Source organism: Suncus etruscus, chromosome 1 (assembly GCF_024139225.1).
Source record: "Suncus etruscus isolate mSunEtr1 chromosome 1, mSunEtr1.pri.cur, whole genome shotgun sequence".
In the NCBI taxonomy this organism is placed as follows: domain Eukaryota; kingdom Metazoa; phylum Chordata; class Mammalia; order Eulipotyphla; family Soricidae; genus Suncus; species Suncus etruscus.
Genome location: NC_064848.1, coordinates 111,305,592 through 111,324,439, shown reverse-complemented (window position 1 = coordinate 111,324,439; position 18,848 = coordinate 111,305,592). Strand labels below are relative to the sequence as shown.

At 41.2% G+C, this 18,848-nt stretch overlaps 1 protein-coding gene across 1 annotated transcript in view; it reads left to right on the top strand.

The window, feature by feature from the left end:
* The first annotated feature begins 18,408 nt into the window (after positions 1-18,408).
* Positions 18,409-18,848, top strand: part of PTPN12 (protein tyrosine phosphatase non-receptor type 12) — an 81,608-nt gene continuing 81,168 nt past the window's right edge. Inside the window, exon 1 of the mRNA XM_049783275.1 lies at positions 18,409-18,527. Within this exon, the coding sequence (XP_049639232.1) occupies positions 18,429-18,527 (99 nt within the window). The 5' untranslated portion in view covers positions 18,409-18,428. The remainder of the gene's footprint in view (positions 18,528-18,848) is intronic.

Below are 18,848 nucleotides of genomic sequence, written 5' to 3'. Positions count from 1 at the left end.
TCTGCTAGAGAGATTCCTAAGTGCAAAGTCAGAAGTAATCCCTGAGCACCACTGGGTGTGGCCAAAAAAAAAAATATATATATAGAAGACAAACTCACCCATACTATTACCATTCAAAGACGAAACATCTTGATACATTAAATTTCCATGTGCAGATTTTCAGTTAGTTAATATGGTTGTGGTATTTCTATCTGAAATAGTGTTACAATAAAAATAAAGTTAAAAAGAAAAGATAGAAAAAAGAAAAGAAATTAATTCAGGATGAGAAATAAATCTAGAGAGAGAGAATTTGGAGAATGGGCTAGCAGCACATGTTCTTTAAATGCCATTCAATCTTGGGACAATACAAAATGCTTGCCTCAGATTTCTAAAACAATCCCCAATGAGGCCACCAATTCCACTGGGAATATTATGTGCCAATCTCATCTCAGTGGAATGAGAGGCTACAGCAGAGTTTTGAATAGAAGAGTAATGTGATCTGACATGTTTTGAAAGGATTGTTCTGACCTTAGGGGCCGAGATGAGCAAGGGCTGATGGAGAGATGGGTTAAAAGGCTATCTTAAAAGGCAGGTAAGAGAAGATAGTGTCTTAGCCAAGGGCAATCACAAAGTGGTAATCATGCAGTATAAGAGACCTTCAGAAGTGTCAAACATGTTCCAAAAGGACATGAAAGAAGTAAAAAGAATACAATATATCTATTAGACTAGAAGTCAAGAGTCATTTTCAGTATTCTCAACAGAATATATGCTCCTTTCTTATTCAATAAAATTTCAAAAACACTTCAAGAACATAATTGTGTCATTTTATATCTAAAGATGATGAAGCATTATCCCTGATTGAAATGAGATTCAACTAACATATTTTTAAAATAGAAAATTATGCTTCTTGCCTAAGTGAAATATTTTATTTGGCTCCTTATTTAATAATTTAGATCTTACGATACCTTAAGCTCAGTGTAAAGAACATTAGTTTGTCATTTGAGAGTCTTCTTAACTGTAGAAATCCAGGAGATTATACTAGATTTAAGTTAAGACTGGAACCTAGTAGAGTGATTTTTTTTAAGCTCTGAGATCACAGATAATTTAAAATGGATCTCATTCTTTTAAAATTGAGGAACAGTTGAGGCCTGAAAGATAGTACAGCACTAGGGAATTTGCCTTGCTTGAGCCTGACCTGGGTTCAAACTTCCCAGCATTGGACAAAACCCAGTGTGGACAAAAAAAGAAATTGAGAAACTTGATGGTTCTAGTTTGTTGGCTCTAAATAAAATGAATTGTTTAATTTAATGAGCAAATCTTTCACTTAAAAATTGAGAGGGACTGGGGAAATAGCACAGGAGTTAAAAGGCATATTCTTATTAGCATATGTGTGAGACCTCAATCCAGTCCCTGGAACTGCATACCTTCTGCCTCTACCCAGCACCAGCACTGCATATAACAGAGCATTATTGGGAACTGGGTTTCCTAAAAAATTCTGAAAAATTTTTACGAATTATGTATGAATTAAGTATTTCTGAATTTGCTTCAAAATAATGGCAAGGGGAAAGGGATTTATATAAAATATTATTGATGCTATGTTGCTAGTAATAAAAGCTGATTGTTAAGTAATGGGGAGAATTTATTTCAGTTTGTTTTTATTTGATTTTTTTTGGAGGGGCCATATTCAGTGGTGCTCAGGACTTACTCCTGGTGAGATCTCTGGGGAACCATATATGCCAGGGATCAAACCTGGTTGGCCACATGCAAGGCAAGCACCCTACCCACTGTACTATCACTGTGGCCCCTATCATTGCTTCTATGTATAAAATTTTAATTTTATTTTTTTTGGGGGGCCACACCTGGTGACTCTCAGGAGTTACTCCTGGCTATGAGCTCAGAAGTCACTCCTGGATTGGGGGACAATATGGGATGCTGGAGATCAAACCCAGGTTCATCCTGGGTCAGCCACGTGCAAGGCAAATGCCCTACCACTGTGCTATTGCTCTGGCCCCTAAAATTTTTAATTTTTATGTATAAAAACAGTTTTAAAATTCATAATGAAATATTTTAAAATTCAAGGCCTAATAATTTATCCAATAGTTGTTAAGTAACTATCATATGCCAGACATTTACTACTTTGGGAGAAATTTATTATAAAGATAAGATCTCTACATGAAAGAGCTCATATCCGAAATATATAGACAAGCAATGATAAAATTCTGAAAAGAAGCTCAGGAGAGAGCTCAAAAGGCTGGAGCACTTGCTTTGCGTGCTGGAGGCCCCCACAACCACACAACTTCCAACACTTCATGGTTGCCCAGCACTGCTGAGAGTGGCTCTCAAGCACTGTATAAGATGGGGCAAACAAAACAAGCAAAAAAATAAAAACCTAAAAATTTAATTTTTTTTGTTTGTTTTTTGTTTTTTGGGCCACACCCGGTGACGCTCAGCGGTTACTCCTGGCTATGTGCTCAGAAGTCGCTCCTGGCTTGGGGGACCATATGGGACGCCGGGGGATCAAACCGCAGTCTGTCCTAGACTAGCGCTGGCAAGGCAGACACCTTACCTCTAGCACCACCACGCCAGCCCCAAGAATTTAATTTTTGATTAAATGTATAAAGTGCTATAAGAGCAAAGGCATAACTGATTCGGTTCAGCAAAGTCACAAAATCTTCCTAGAAGACTGATTTGAAGATTGGCCCTGAAGATGAAACCATTTTTCACTGGTTCAAGAGGTTCTCAAACTTATTTGGCCTACTGGTCCCAGAAAAAAATTACCATATTTTTTGCTCTATAAGACACACCTAGCCACAAGACGCACACAAGTTTTTTTATGCTCTCCTCCCATGCACTCAGGTATCAGCTCCAGGTGGCATTTGCTCCATAAGATGTACTTTGGGTGGCCTGGAGATATAGCACAGCGGTGTTTGCCTTGCAAGCAGCCGATCCAGGACCAAAGGTGGTTGGTTCGAATCCCATATGGTCCCACGTGCCTGCCAGGAGCTATTTCTGAGCAGACAGCCAGGAGAAACCCCTGAGCATCGCCGGGTGTGGCCCAAAAACCAAAAACCGAAAACCAAAAAAAAAAAAAAAAGATGCACTTTGGGGGGTAGGGGTGGTTGTGTCTTATGGTATGAAAAATACAGTATTTAGCCCTCCCCTGGGAAATACGCCTTATTTAAGTAAAGAAAGAAAAAGTGCCCCCCAATTGCCTGAGGCTACTGCCACTCCCTCAGATAGTTCTAGTGTGATTACCCTTCCTGCTGTGGGGGTGGGGTAAACAGTATCACCCACTTTGGAATAGAGAAACTGGGACAGAAATATGACAGAAAGCCTCCAAAGAGAAGGCATCATAATTTTTTAAATGACCACAATATAACATTAAGAGAAATTCAGAAGTCTGAAGAAATTTTAAAATGTCAGAGTAATGGTTGTATTTTTATTGCCAGTACCTAGTGCTCATGATTATTTTATTGACTGCATGAAAGAAAGGGGAAGAAGAAAATAGGGTAGTGTTTTAAAATACAAGACAGAAGATAACTTAAGAAATGGGGAAATATTTGCAATTCTCAGATCTGATAGGAGTCTAATATTCAGAATATATGACTAAACGTTAAACTCAAGAACAAGAAGGGCTGGGAATGCATCGACTGTGCACAATGAGCCCTGAGTTTAACATACACACACAACAACAACAACAACAACAACAACACACACACACACACACACACACACACACACACACACACCACTTCATGCTCTCCTGAATACCATAGCCAGAAGTAAGCATTAACCCAGATGAGATCCAAAAATGACACTTGGATCCTGGTACCATAGGATTGCCTAAGTATTACTGGTTGTAGCAATAGAGGTCCTCAGAACTAGAGGGTATGGCTTTCAAGGTCACTGAGCATCCCATACGTGGATGGTCTGGGAAACCACAAATACTACAGGCCGGAGGCTGGAGAGATAGCACAGCGGTAGGGTGTTTGCCTTGCATGCAGCCGATTCAGGACAGAAGGTGGTTTGAATCTCGGCATCCATATGGTCCCCCGTGCCTGCCAGGAGCGATTTCTGAGCAAAGAGCCAGAAGTAATACCTGAGCGCCACCGGGTATGACCCAAAAACAAGCCAACAAAAACAAAACAAACAAACAAACAACAACAACACAACAACAACAAAAAAAAACAGCAGGCCCAAGTAGGATCACATCCTCAGACCTGCTCATTGACCTGAAGTCTGATTAGCTGAGAATTGCTGGCAGGTGCTCCAAGTCCTCTGAGCACCACTTGAGCCATCCCAACTACTAGAAAACAAGGTAAAATATTAGTATTTCTACATTGTAACAAGTTATGCTAAATATAACAACTAGACAAAGAGATTAAATGTTGAATGATTCCATTTATATGAAATATCCTAAAGAGGCAAATCTGCATATACAGATTGGTGGTTGTCATGGGGCTAGAGGAATGAAGAAATGGAGAGTAACTGTTTTATGACAAAATATGAAAATGATTTAGAACTAAATAGAGTTGGTAGGTCCAAAACTTTGTGAATGTACTGTCATCAAATTACTCAACTTAAAATGGTTAAACTGAGGGCCTGGAGAGATAATACTGCAAGTAGCTTGCTTGCCTTGCAGATAGCATAAGATTTGACTGTTTGGCACCTTATGCATATATTCTAACTGAGCACTACCTGATGTGATTCTTGAGCACAAAGATAGGAGACCTAACCACTGCCTCAAAATCAAAAATGAAAAACCAAAAAATAAAATACAATAATAAAAAACTTTAAACTGATTAATTTGGATCTGGGGAAATAGCTCAAATTCTAGAAAACACTAAGGCTTTGAATTCAATTCTTAGCACCTCATAGCCCTAGGCAGCCTGGGTCAAGGTATGACCCTGGAAACCTCCAACAGTGACAATGAGTGGCCCTGAGTACTGCTGGAAGCAGCCTCTATAAAAATGTTTTGTAATAAATTGGTTGATTTCATATTATGTCAATATCACCACAGTTTAAAAATAAAATCAAGGAAATAGAGAATTTCAAGAAGATAATTTACTGAAAAGGTTCCAATGCTACTAAAAAGTCAAGTTGGAAACAAAACAAGAAAGAGGTCATCATTAGTCCATGCAGGAAGGTCACCACAGAGAACAGGGGGAGTGCAGTTGGGCCAGAGAAGAGATCACTGTGACAATGAGAGTTGGAAATAATCACTCTGGACAAAAACTGAGTGCTGAAAGGAGGTAAAGTAATATGCATGATACCCTTTCAATAGCAATATTGCAAACCACAGTGTCTAAAAGGAAATAAGGAAGAGAGAGGGGGGAGGAGGAAGGTCTGCCATGGAGGCAGACAGCTGGAGGAGCTCAGGAGAGAAACTGGGACCATTGTGGCATAAAATATGCACTGATGAAGGGTGTTGTACATTCATGTATGACTGAAATTCAATCTTAAGCAACTTTGTAACTGTATCTCACAGTAATTCAATTATAGAATTTATTTATAAGTAAAACAGAAAGAGGTAATCATATCTGATCATTAGGAGCACTTTGAGGAAAATGTGCCAGCAGTCAGATTCTCGGGGCTGCAAGATATAGGATTGGGTAATAGATTGTGAGAGTCCTGTAGATTTTGTAGTAAGAGAGTCAGTGGAGAGAGAAAACTGAAGAAAGATAAAAGAAAGGAAGTATTTGTACAGCAAGACTAGAACGAGATAAAGGAGAACAGAGAGGATCAATTGAAGAGGTGTTAGCCTCTCCAGAACACTTAAATAAGGCAAGTTTGAGGAGCTAGTGGAAGTTATAGAGAATAAATTAATAGCTGTCAGAACAGCTTTTAAGACTTCAGTGGAAATAACAAATATTTGTCAACACACAGATACAAATCTACAATGAAAAATTCTGTCAAAACACTGTATAATTAATGTCTAGCAAATTGCTCATCAAAAATAAAAGACTGCTGAAGCTGGAGCGATAGCACAGTGATAAACCGTTTGCCTTGTACACAGCCAACACAGGATGGACCCCAGTTCAAATCCTGGCATCCCATATGGTCCCCCCAGCCTGCCAGGAGAGATTTCTGAGTGCAGAGCCAGAAGCAACCTCTGAGCACTGCCGGGTGTGACCCAAAAAAAACCAAAAACAAAACAAAAACACAACACACTGCTTAGTACCAGCTATATGTTACATGATTCTGAATATTATTAATATACTTTTGAAGTCATGTGAGAAGCAGAAAAATATCAGTCAGGAATAATAAGAGAAAGCAAACTGGAATCTAATAAGGAAATATTAAATAGTCTACCCCCAACTCAAAAATGAAATGAAAAATTTCTGTTTTATAGTGGTAAGTTACTTCTTTAGAAAGATATGAACATACATTTCACAGAATTATTTTATTTTTATTATTATTATTTTATTTTGGAGGCCACACTTGGCAATGCTTAAGACTTAGCCTTGGCTCTGTACTTTCACTAAAATTTAGAAATAGGGAGCTACTTAAAAATTGGTAACAAAAGTGTAGATAGTAATTGCCTTAAAACATTTCATAACTGATTTTAAATTGTTCTTTGAACAACTGGTAGAGTATATTAAAATAAGTTTTTTAAGAGGATAGAGAGATAGTACAGCAAGTAAGTTGCTTGTGTTGCACTCAGTTAACTGTGTTCAGTCTCTAGTACCCTAAATGGTCCCCAAGCCCACCAGGTGTGATCCCTGAGCACAGAGCCAGGAGTAAGCCCTGAGTACAGTCAGGTGAGGCCCAGAATAAAAAAATAAAAATAAAAGATTTTAAAAGAATTTTAATGGGGCTGGAGAGATAGCACAGAGTTGGGACGTTTGCCTTGCACGCAACCAATCCAGGATGGATGGTGGTTCGAATCCTGGCATCCCATATGGTCCCCCAAGCCGCCCAGGAGTGATTTCTGAGCACAGAGCCAGGAGTAACCCCTGAGCGCTGCCAGGTGTGGCCCAAAAACCAAATAATAATAATAATAATAATAATAATAATGATAATAATAATAATAAAAGAATTTTAAAACCACAGTTAAAAGTTCAGAATAACAATAACTAGCTATTGACAGTAAAGACTTGTAAATACATTTTAAATAGTTGTATTTAAGTAATGACAACAAAATGTGATAGTCACTTGTGAGGCAAGGTAATCATCTAATAATCTCATTGAATGAAACATAATACTGTAAGTCTTAGAGTACCTGTTGGGATTCCATAGACACTTAAAAATTCTTGCATAATGTTATGAATCTTGGAAATAAAATGTGTCCCTACACATTATAGTTTAAATTTGCAACACCAAATATTTATGAATGGTGGGCCGGAGAGATAGCATGGAGGTAAGTGTTTGCCTTGCATGCAGAAGGTTGGTGGTTCGAATCCCAGCATCCTATATGGTCCCCTGAGCCTGCCAGAAGCGATTTCTGAGCATAGAGCCAGGAGTAACTTCTGAACACTGCTGGGTGTGACCCAAAAAACCAAAAAAAAAAAAAAAATTATGTAGAGTTAGAGAAAAATTACTGAGGGGCACATAGAACCTCTTTATAATTGAGAATGCATAGATATCAAGTGTAAAAGAAATTAGTAAATTAGTAAAAGTAATAATAAAAAAAGCAAGTTGAGCTGAAGCAATAGCTCAGCAGGTAGAATGTTTGCAAGCAGCAGATCCTGGTTCGATCCCTAGCATCCCATATGGTCCCCTGAGCTTGTAAGGTGTAATTTCTGAGCACAGAGTCAGAAGTAACTTCTGAGAGCCACCAGATGTGGTCCGAAAAACAAATGAAAGAAAAGGTAAAAAGTCATATAGACACTTTAAATATCATTTTTACTATGTAAATATAATTTTTACTATATATTTATACTACATAAATTTTTTACTATGGTAAGTATCCCAAACATAAAATTTACCATAAAACTATTTAAAAATGTAAGCCAGTGATATTAATTCTACTCATACTCTTATACCATCACCACTCTCTTCCAGTACTTTTCCATCATACTGAGCAACTTTGCTTTTTAAATCATCTTTAAATTTATGCACATTGTGAAACAGAGCTTTAGAACTTTTCCATCTTACTACAAAAAACTCATTAAACTGTCCTTTATGCTTGCCCCGTAGAACCTGCTGGTCAAATCACTTGTCTACACTCCTCTAAATCTACTTTAGCTATCATAAATACAAGGACTCAGATTTTAGCCTTAGCTTTAACTGTTAAATCACTATTGAATCAAAGGTATTTTTCTTATTTAATTCTAGTGCTTTCTGCTAGTGGTTTGGCCTGAGCTCAATAAATACAGTGGATGAATTTTATATGCCATGATCGTAATCACGTTTCTTGTTAATGATCCATTTCTGAACACAGAAATTAAAAGCCATCATGTTGAAGGATCACTAATTAAATGTTCAGGTACTTGACTTTTAAATCATTCATAAAATTTTAATTTTTCTTTGAACGGTAAATGAAACAGTGTAAGTAAGAAATGTGAGCTAGAAAAGTTAGAGAAGAGACCTGATTTAATTACTGCATTCTCCTGCAGTTGGTACTTATTATTTCACTATTAAGCCTTTGTGTGCAACACGGAAATTTTCATTGAGTGGAAAGTCAATTGGATTTTGGATCCAGTTTATACCATCTACATAAACTTTCGGAAATCATTAAACTTTTTTTTAAGGCTAGGCACTTGAAAGACAGTACAGTAGGTAATGTGTTTGTCTCAAGTGTGGCTAATGCGGGTTTAGTCCTGAGCACGACATATGTTCCTTAAGCATTGTCCCTGAGCACAGTGTTGAATGTAAGCCACAAGCAGAGTCAGGATCAAAAATATTTTTTAACAATTCTTATAGGTTAGGCTTTATTATTATTATTATAGTAGTTTGATGCATAAACAAAATGGACATAAACAAAATGTATAAATAAAATGGTGCTGGAGAGATAGTACAGCAGTTGAGGTCCTGGCCTTACATGCATGCAGCTGGCCCAGGTTCAATCCCTAACACCACATATTGTCCTGCCCACTGCCTGGAGTGATCCTTGAGCACAGAACAAGGAGTAAGGCCTGGCACTGCTGGGTGTGGCCCAAACAAAATAAAACAAAAATAATAATACTTGTTTGTTTACTTTTTAGGATATATTGCTATAAAAAAGAAAAAGCTCTGAAGCCTTTATAAGCTTTTTTTTTTAGATTTTGGGTCACACCCAGCTTTGCTCAGGGGTTACTCCTGGCTCTGTGCTCAGAAATCACGCTCAGAAATGGCAGGCACGGAGGACCATATGGGATGCCGGGATTCGAACCACCATCCTTCTGCATGGAAGGCAAACACCGTACCTCCATGCTATCTTTCCGGCCCCCCTTTATAAGCTTTAAAAGCATTTATATAGAGTCAGAAAGGTAGCTCAGAGAGTTGGAACACATGCTTTGCATTCTGGAGCCCCAGGTTTGATCCAGGACCTCTTGGCGTTCAAGCACCAGCAGAAATGATCCTCCCAGGACCCGCCCCTTGCAGCAGCAATAGTGATTCACAAATACTGGTATCCAGAAGTAGCCTTTGAATACCACCAGGTATGGCTCAAAAACAACAAACAACTATGTCTGTTATGTTATGTATACATTAAAAGTATTAAAGGGGGGCCGGAGAGATAGCATGAGGTAAGGCGTTTTGCCTTTCAAGCAAAAGGTCATTGGTTCGAATCCCAGCATCCCATATGTCCCCCCGAACCTGCCAGGAGCAATTTCTGAGCGTGGAGCCAGGAGTAACCCCTGAGCGCTGCCGGGTGTGACCCAAAAACAAAAACAAAACAAAACAAAACAAAACAAGGAAAGTATTAAAGGAATCCCAATGTTTTCAAACTTCTCTCTCGTTTTATATGGCTTAAAAATCATATGCTACTCTAAAAAAGTCATGCTCCTTTCTTTCTTTTTCCTCTATATACTGGACCACCTATTTAAAAAAAAAACTCAAATTGAAAATGGTCAACTTTGAGTATGTGTGTGTACATGCATGCGTGCACATGCATCTGTGTTTTGACTAGATCTAGGAATGAGGGAGTAAGAGATACCAGGAATAAACCAGAGAAGAATTTTCCTCCCTTCTTTCTTATTTACTCTCCCACAATTTCCCAGCTATGAGTCCATGTTTGAAAGTATAGAGAGGACTGAGATATGTAGGATAAAATAACAGGTTATTATTAGAAGTGCTACTTTGGGAGAATCTCAGGAACAGTTTGAATCTTCATCTGTAGTTTCACTTAAATTACAACAGGTATAAAAGTGTGGTGACTCAGTAGTTTATGCAACAGCTGGAAACTCAGGACCTGTGGGTTCTGGCCAAGTGTGTGACTTTTTTTTATTTTTACAAGTGAGTTAGTCATGTTTACTCCCTTGTCTCAGTTTTTCATCTATTAATGAGGACAAGGTTGCCAAATTACTCCCAGTGCTATAAAACAAAGCCCCAAACCCAAAACTCACAAAGAGCTATAATGCCATGAAAGCCCAAACACAGGTAGCATTTGAGAGCAAATAAACATAAATATACTCCAAAAATTAAAATTTCATAAAACATGATATTGAACTTGCTAGAGAGGAAATATTGTGAAGGTGAAACAGGTTTTAGAATTTAGTTTCAAATTCTTTCCCTCTCAAACTTTCACACAAGTACTAAAAAGAGAGATTTTTATACAGAACCTTTTTTTCTCATTTGTTACCCAGAGTGAAAATGGTTAGTGAGTAGGAAAAGAGTGAGCAAAATAAATAAAAGCTAAAAACTATTTATTCTGTATTAGTTTTATTCTACTGTCTGTTATAAATAAGCATGAAATGTGGTACATTGATTCTACTATCAACAGGGGGACACACCCAGCAGTGTTCAGGAGTTATTCTTTGCTCTGCCTTCAGGAATCACTCCTAGCAGGCTTGAGGGACCATAAAGGATGCCAGGAATCAATCTCAGATTGGCTGTACACAAGGCAAGTGCCATATCCATTGTGCTCTCACTTTGACTCTACTAATTCTAATTTTTTTACCCACTAATTCTTAAACATACTATGTAACTTCCCTAAAAGTAAATCAAAATGTAGAAAGGCTAAGTGACTTTCTTTTGTATAATAAATAGAGCAGATTTTGGTTTTGGGGGGGGTGGGGGATCACACAGTTTGTGGCTGGGTGGGGATTACTCCCAGTGGTATTTGAGGGACCATTTAATATGGAAAACAAAACCCAGGCCTCATGCATGCACCCAGCTTCTAAGCTATTTCTTGTGCCCCTAGAACAGGTGTTTGAACCTTCATGTCTCTGAGTTCAAAGTCCATACTTACTATTCTCTTTTAGAAAAGGTAGCATTTACTTATAGACCAAACATTAATGAAATCAGTTCTAAAATGAAATCTGATTTCTGGGGCCTGAGCGATAGCACAGCAGTAGGGCATTTGCCTTGCACACAGTACACCCAGGATGCACCTGGGCTCGATCCCCAGCATCCCATTTGTCCAGTGAGTCTGCCAGGAGTGAGAGCCAAGAGTAACCCCTGAGCACTGCTGGGTGTGGCCCCAAAACAAAAACAAGCAAACAAACAAAAAAAAGAAATCAGATTCCTCAGGAGAGAATGATTCTTCCATCTTTCCCATGGCCATGTGGGTTATATTGTGACATCTCAAATATCTTTTCATGATGCTAAATGTTCTCTTGACTAACCAGATTTTCATACTTTCTATTCTTTCTCACAAGGCTTCACTCTGCCAAACTCCTAATTCTATCCCATGGCATTCAATTTCTTCCTTGATTCTCAATAACTTATTCTTCTTAGATTTCCAAATTCAGATTTTTGAAAGTGAGAAATGATTAACATGGGTCATGTTCCTCTACCAGGACAAAAGTACTAGCTTGTCTACTGGCTGGTTAACTTGGGTCAAGTGTTCTCAACCTTTGGGCATGACTGAGGATTGAGAGGACAGTGAAGTTTTTCTCTAGAAGTATGGTGTATATATAGGTGGACATGCTGAAAGATCAGGTGCCATGTGTCAAGAGTCAAACAAGATTTTTTTTTGTTTTTGCTTTTGTTTGTTTTGAGGCCACACCCAGTAAAGTTCAGGGGTTACTCCTAGCTATGGGCTCAGGAATCCTGGCTTGGGGGGACCATATGGGATGGGCACCGCTACGATCAAACCGAGATCTGTTCTGGGTCAGCTGCATGCAAGGCATGCGCTATCACTCCAACCCCATCAAACAAGATTTACTTTTTTTTTTTTTTTAAATATTCGCTTTTCTATGAAAACTACCGCAATTCATTTTAGCATTTGGGTAGAAAAAAGGATTTAGTTAAAATAATTTAATTTTGTTGGAAAAATAATGCATGCACATGGAAAAGTAATCAAAATATAAATAGTTATACACAGTGGAAGTTGTTTCCTAGAGGAAACCAGAGCTGTTTTAAAGTATGCTTTAGAAATATTATATTATTTCCAAACATTTTAATCCCATTTTTACATAAATGGAAGACCATAAACAATGTAGACTTAATTTTTCTTATTCAATACATATATTTGTTTCATACAAACATACGTGTGGCTTTTTCATTTTTTTTTTACAGCTTCATAGAGAACTAAATTAGATTTATTACTTAAATAGAGACTATTTGTTTTGTTTTGTTTTTTTGGGCCACACCCATTGGTGTTCAGGGATTACCGCTGAAGGCTCTGCATTCAGAAATCTCTCCTGGCAGGTTTGGGAGACCATAGGGGATGCCGGGAATAAAACCCAGTTTGTTCGGGTAAGGCAAATGCCTTACCGCTGTGCTATCTCTCCAGCCCCATAAATAAAGACTTTTTTGATAAGCAAGATTGTTTTCACTTTTTTTTTCTTTTTAGTCTTATCAGTAAGACTAAAAGAGTTATGTATATATTTGCACACAACTATAAATAGAACTGTGAAAGTTTTCCATCAAACTTGGTGGGTTGGAGAGATAGCACAGTGATAGGGCATTTGCCTTGCACGTGGCTAACCCAGGATGAACCCTGGTTCGAAACTTGACATCCATATGATCCCCTGTGCCTGCCAGGAGCGATTTCTGAGTGCAGAGCCAGGAGTAACTCCTGAGCACCACCAGGTGTGACCCAAAAACCAAAAAAAAAAAAAAAAAAAAAAAAAAAAAAGCGAACATGATACATTCATGTATCAAAATACTAAGATACCAAGCAGATTTCTTTCATCATCTCCATAGGTGAATGTCAAATTGCCTATACCACATAAGACCTAGGTCTGTCATTTCTGACTTCTTTCAATCTGCCCAGTTTTTTTTTGTTTGTTTGTTTTGTTTTTGTTTTTGTGTCACACCGAGCAGCGTTTAGGGGTTACTCCTGGCTCTATGCTCAGATATCGCTCCTGGCAGGCTCGGGGGACCATATGGGATGCCAGGATTCGAACCAATGACCTTCTGCATGAAAGGCAAACGCCCTTCCTCCATGCTATCTCTCTGGCCCCAATCTTCCTGTTTTAATGTTTTTGAACTCTACCTTCTTTCCTGCTCCCTAACCAGTTCTAATTCTGAGTCTCTTCTCAGTTCCATCTTTGTCTGTGAGATTACAGAAATGGGACCTTTCTTTCAGAATTGTTACTTTATGTATTTGTTCTTAATCTCTCTTATTCCATTTCCCCCTTAATAATTCATAATTTATACCAAAGCGCCAATTTTACATTTTCATAGTTTTAATCATAAACCTTTGATGGTTCCCATGCCAACAGGATCAAACTTGATCCTAGCCAAGGTATTCAATGCTCCCCAGTGACCATTCTCAGGCTATTTTAGTGCCTTTTCATAAACTGAAGTTCTGCTTGAACCTTCTAATCTACTGTCTTCACTCTAGCTGTTTCATCACTTCTCTCTAGTAGGTTCTTCCTGTTCAAACCAAATTTCACTTGTCCTTCAAGACATGATCATCTCATGCTCTGAGAATCTGCTTCTACCACTGTCTGCTCTCAGAACTGGGTTTGTTTCTTTGTTTTTGTTTTGTTTTGGGGTCACTTGGTGATTCTCAGGGCTTACTTCTGGCTCTGAACTCAGGAATTACTCTAGTGATGCTTTGGAAATCATGTGGGATGCCAGAGACCGAACCCCAGCCAGCCATGTGCAAAGCAAACACACTTAAGTTCTACCCCTCTAGAGCCCTACTCTCAGAATTGTTAAACTACTCATTGTATCATTCATTTGTGGAGTGTACACACACACACACACACACACACACACACACACACACACACACACACACACACACAAATGCTTACATATACCAGTCAAGTACTACATAACTCCTTATATTTGGTGACATACTTAAAAATCTCTCTAGATGGAAACAAGGTTTAAACACTAAATATATTTAGGAGTGGAAAGCCTTTCCAACAGATTCTGAAATCCAGAGATTATTTACATTTGTCTTCCCTAATTTCAGATGCCAAAGGTAATTAATGGGAACTCTAAAGACACTCATATTACAAGAAAGTGAAGTTTGCCAATAAAAGAAAGCTTTTTGTTTGTTTTGTTTTGTTTGGGGTCACATGTGGTGGTATTCAGCCTTACTCCTTTCTTTTGCACTCAGGAATGACTCCTGGTGGGCTCAGGAACTGAATTACTCAGGTTGGCTGCATGCACGGTAAATGCCTTACCTACTGTACTCTCTCCAGCCGCAAGAGAAAACTTTTTTAAAAAGAAAAACATGTTTTTGTACCATGTACCATGTATTCACTCTTTTCCCGAAAGAGATGTAAACCAAACTGTGAAAAATCATGGGTACACTAGAGAAAGGTAGTGGGGAGGGCGGGCCAAACCTCTGCCTGCTGAAGCCCAATGCTATATTTATCAGCTAGAATCACTGTTTTGCTGATGGCCCTGCCTCACTACCCCTCTACAATTCCCTTTGAGACAACAGTCTGACCAAACTTCAGGTACATTGGTCTTTGGGTTAATATCACTAGAGTTTTTTGAATCAATTCTTGGCACTCTCCCTGCCCCCATCCCCTTTCTTTCTAGAGGCCTGGCAGCTGAGAACACACCACTGAAAGCTGCAGTATTAGTAATAGTGTTTGAATTTCAGGACAACTTCATTTGTTTGATTCTTTATCCCCATAGGAACACATCAATTTAATAGAATGGACATCTAACAAGAGCATACTAAAATGTCTGCCCTTGTATTAATGATTTCATTGGAGATAACAATTTTCACAAATGTGCTTGCTACTGTACTTTCTTTTTTCTTTATTTTTTAAACTTTCTTATCTTTCTTTTCCTGTTCTATTTTTTCTTTCTATTATTATTGTTGTTACTATTATTATTATTATTATTATTTTGGTTTTTAGGTCACACCCGGCAGCGCTCAGGGGTTACTCCTGGCTCTGTGCACAGAAATCACTCCTGGCAGGCTCTGGGACCATATGGGATGCCGGGATTTGAAACACCATCCTTCTGCATGTAAGGCAAATGCCTTACCTCCATGCTGTCTCTCCAGCCCCTCTATTATTTTTTTGTTGTTGTTGCCAAGTAATTCCTTTCTATTATTTTTAAATAACTTTGCTCTCACTTATCTGGAAACAAATGATCAATTATGTCAACTATGTGATGCATTTTCTTTAAAAAAAGTTAAAAAAAAAAAACGGAATACCAAACTAGTCAAAACAGTACTAAACTCAAACAGTGAGGCCAGAATGATCATACAGTAGGAATGGATACTTGCCTTGCATGTACCCAAACCAGGTTTGATCTTCAGCATCCCTTGTGATTCCCGAACCCCACCAGAATAATTTCTGAGCACAAAGCCAGGAGTAACCCCTGAGCAGCTCCATAAATCACCCCCATCTTCCAACAAAAATATTAAATTCAAGTAAAATTCTTGTCAGAGTTTGACTAGACAAGTACAACCTCATTAATCACATCAGTATTTATGTATATAGCATTGGTATTAATGGTGCCTAGTTTTTTGTATGTAATTACAAATCCAGAGGATTTGTACAATCTTTGCAATATCAAAAGCAGAGGTACTCCGGATCACTTGCCTATTTCTTTGCCAAGAGCTTAATTTCTCTCCCAGTTTGAGAGAAACAGGCTCTATCTGCAATGTGCCATATTGATAAACTGCAAAGTTCTGATCCTAATCTTCTTAACATCCAGTAAAACATTGTGTTAGTACAGACCCTGTTTCAGATAATGTATAAAAATGCACAGGAAGAGATTTGGGAAGGGTACAAATGAACTGCATGTCACTGAGAAGAGAGGTTATTTATATATAGTGTACCAGTCTCATGAAAAATAATTTTCTCTAAAAAAGATGAAATTATATATTGTATTGCATCAGATATATATATTATTTTTTTTTTTGGTTTTTGGTTTTTTGGGTCACACCCAGCAGCGCTCAGGGGTTACTCCTTGCTCCACGCTCAGAAATCGCTCCTGGCAGGCTCGGGGGACCATATGGGACACCGGGATTCGAACCAATGACCTTCTGCATGAAAGGCAAACGCCTTACCTCCATGCTATCTCACCGGCCCCTGCATCAGATATTTAATTATAGAGGGTTTAATCATTAAACCCCATGTTGTTTCTGAACATTAGTTTAGGAAATGAAGTTTAACTTAAAACTTTTTGTTTGTTTTGGGGCCACACCCAGCGGCACTCAGTGGTAGCTCCTGGCAGGTCCTGGGGACCATATGGGATGCCAGAGATCAAACTTGGGTCGTTCCTGGATTGGCCTCGTGCAAGGCATACGCCCTACCTGCTGTGCTAGAACTCCAGCCCCAACATAAATGGATCATTTTACCCAAAATTCCGAAACAGTTGGATTTGAGAAAATGTTAGTGAATGCAAGAGGCCAAACAGAAAGTAGGCACGGACAAATCTTTCTTTTCTATGAGATTATGAGAAGTCTGTCTTTCCTAGGCAGAGACAATATGGTGTATTTACTTTAGTGTTATTAAAGGGATTAGAATTCTAGTTCTGGGTTGTCTGAGACTGTGAGCTACGGTGGTTATGCTTAGCACTCTGGGCAGATGATTTTGTAAAAGTTAGGCCATTCCGCACTGTAGGCCTCCTCATCCCACTTGGGATGTGTTTAATACCTTTTACTCCATAAGATTCCCTCTTCTTAGTCTCTGTGCTCCTTCTCTCATATATTTCCTAAATAAAGGTGCCTCACTAAATTAAACTTACTAACAAATTAGGTGGCAACAGATAATTCTCTGGTTACTAGAAACTGCAAAATATATATAATGGAGAGTGGTGAAGCCTATTCTACGGGAAAAAAGAAACAATTCGGAAGTACTGCCAATCTAAAACAAAAAGAATCCATTTACTCCAGCATGTAACAGATCTATCTGTAAATATATTAGAAACTCATTCGGAGAATCAGTTTAAGTTTATAGGTATCTGAGAAAAGCAAGTCTTTCCCCTCCAGGGTAGGTTCGTTTTTCTAGGCCATTGTCATCCCCGAGCGTCGAGTCTCCAGGTGGCGAGACCGACCACGTAGCCGGCTCCGAGGAAGACAAACCTTCCCAGCACCAGGGCCGGGTGGACGTGGAGCGGCCCCTACTACAATCCCCAGCACGCTCTCGGCCCTCCACCGCCCTTTCCCCGCCCCCGGAGGGTCGTCGGCCGGCCGGGAGGAGAAAACGAGCCCAGGGCAGGCGACGGCACGGCACGGAAGTACTCCAGTGTAGAACTTAGTCCTACTTGGAGGTGCTGAGAGAGACCACGCGTTCCTAAGAAAAGTCACACAGGCTCTTCCGCTGCGCCCGGCGCCGCAGGGAGCACGCTGAAGCCGAATTCCTCAACCCGACGCGAGCTGCCCCCACCCCGCTGGGGCCACGCCCCGGAAGTAGAGTCAAGCGGCTCCAAGCGCGGAGACGCGTCCTGGCCACGCCCCAAGACGGCTGGGCGGGTGGGCTCGGGAGGGGCGTGGCGATCTCCGAAGGGGCGTGGTCAGAGGCTGGGCGGACGGATCAGAGCGGCGAGGCCGGGAGGGGGCGGAGCCTCGGCGCGGGGGCGCGCGTGTTGGTGGCGGCGGCGGCGGCGGGGGCGCGCCCGTGTGGAGTGGAGTGGAGAGGCGAGGCGGCGGCGGCGGCGGCGGCGGCGGCTGCCAGTGGCCGGGGGCGGGGGGCGGCGGCGGGAGGCGGCTCCGGGAGGGGGCAGGGCGTGCGCTGGGAGCGGAGCGCCTTGTTCCTGCGGCGGAGGAGGGCGGGGCCGGACGGGATGGAGCCGGCCGGGGGTGGGGGCCGGGCTGGGCGCTAGGCGCTGCGGCTGTGCCGGTCGGTGGGAGCCCGCGCGCGGCTGCGGTGCTGCTGGAAGTCGTGCGGGCGGGGAGCGGGCGCGGGCGCGGCGGCGGCGGCGGCGAGCTGGGGCCGACGGAGCGGGCTCTGCGCCGGGCGGGCGGGCGGCGGCGCGGGCGGGGGGCGAGGATGGAGCAAGTGGAGATCCTGCGGAGGTTCATCCAGCGCGTCCGCGCCATGAAGAGCCCGGACCACAACGGCGAGGACAACTTCGCCCGCGACTTCATGGTGAGTGGCCGCCCGGGGCCGCCGCTTTGTGCGGGGCGGAGGGCAGCGCGGAGAGGGGGCGCGCCCGAGCGCCGGGCTCCCCGCGGCCCCCGGGACCACCCATTGTTTGTGGGCCCGGGGCCGCTCGGGGTCTCGGCGCCCGCAGGAGGGAGGGAGGGAGGGACGGAGGAAGGGCCCCCCCATCCCCGGCGGGCTGAGCGGGCACCCCGCTGAGGTCGGCGGCCGTGCCCTCCGCGGTCCCCTCCACGTTGGGCCGGACGTGCGGGAACTGCCCGCAGTTCTGCGTGCGGGTTCGCGGGTTTGTGTGTGTCGCTGGCTGAT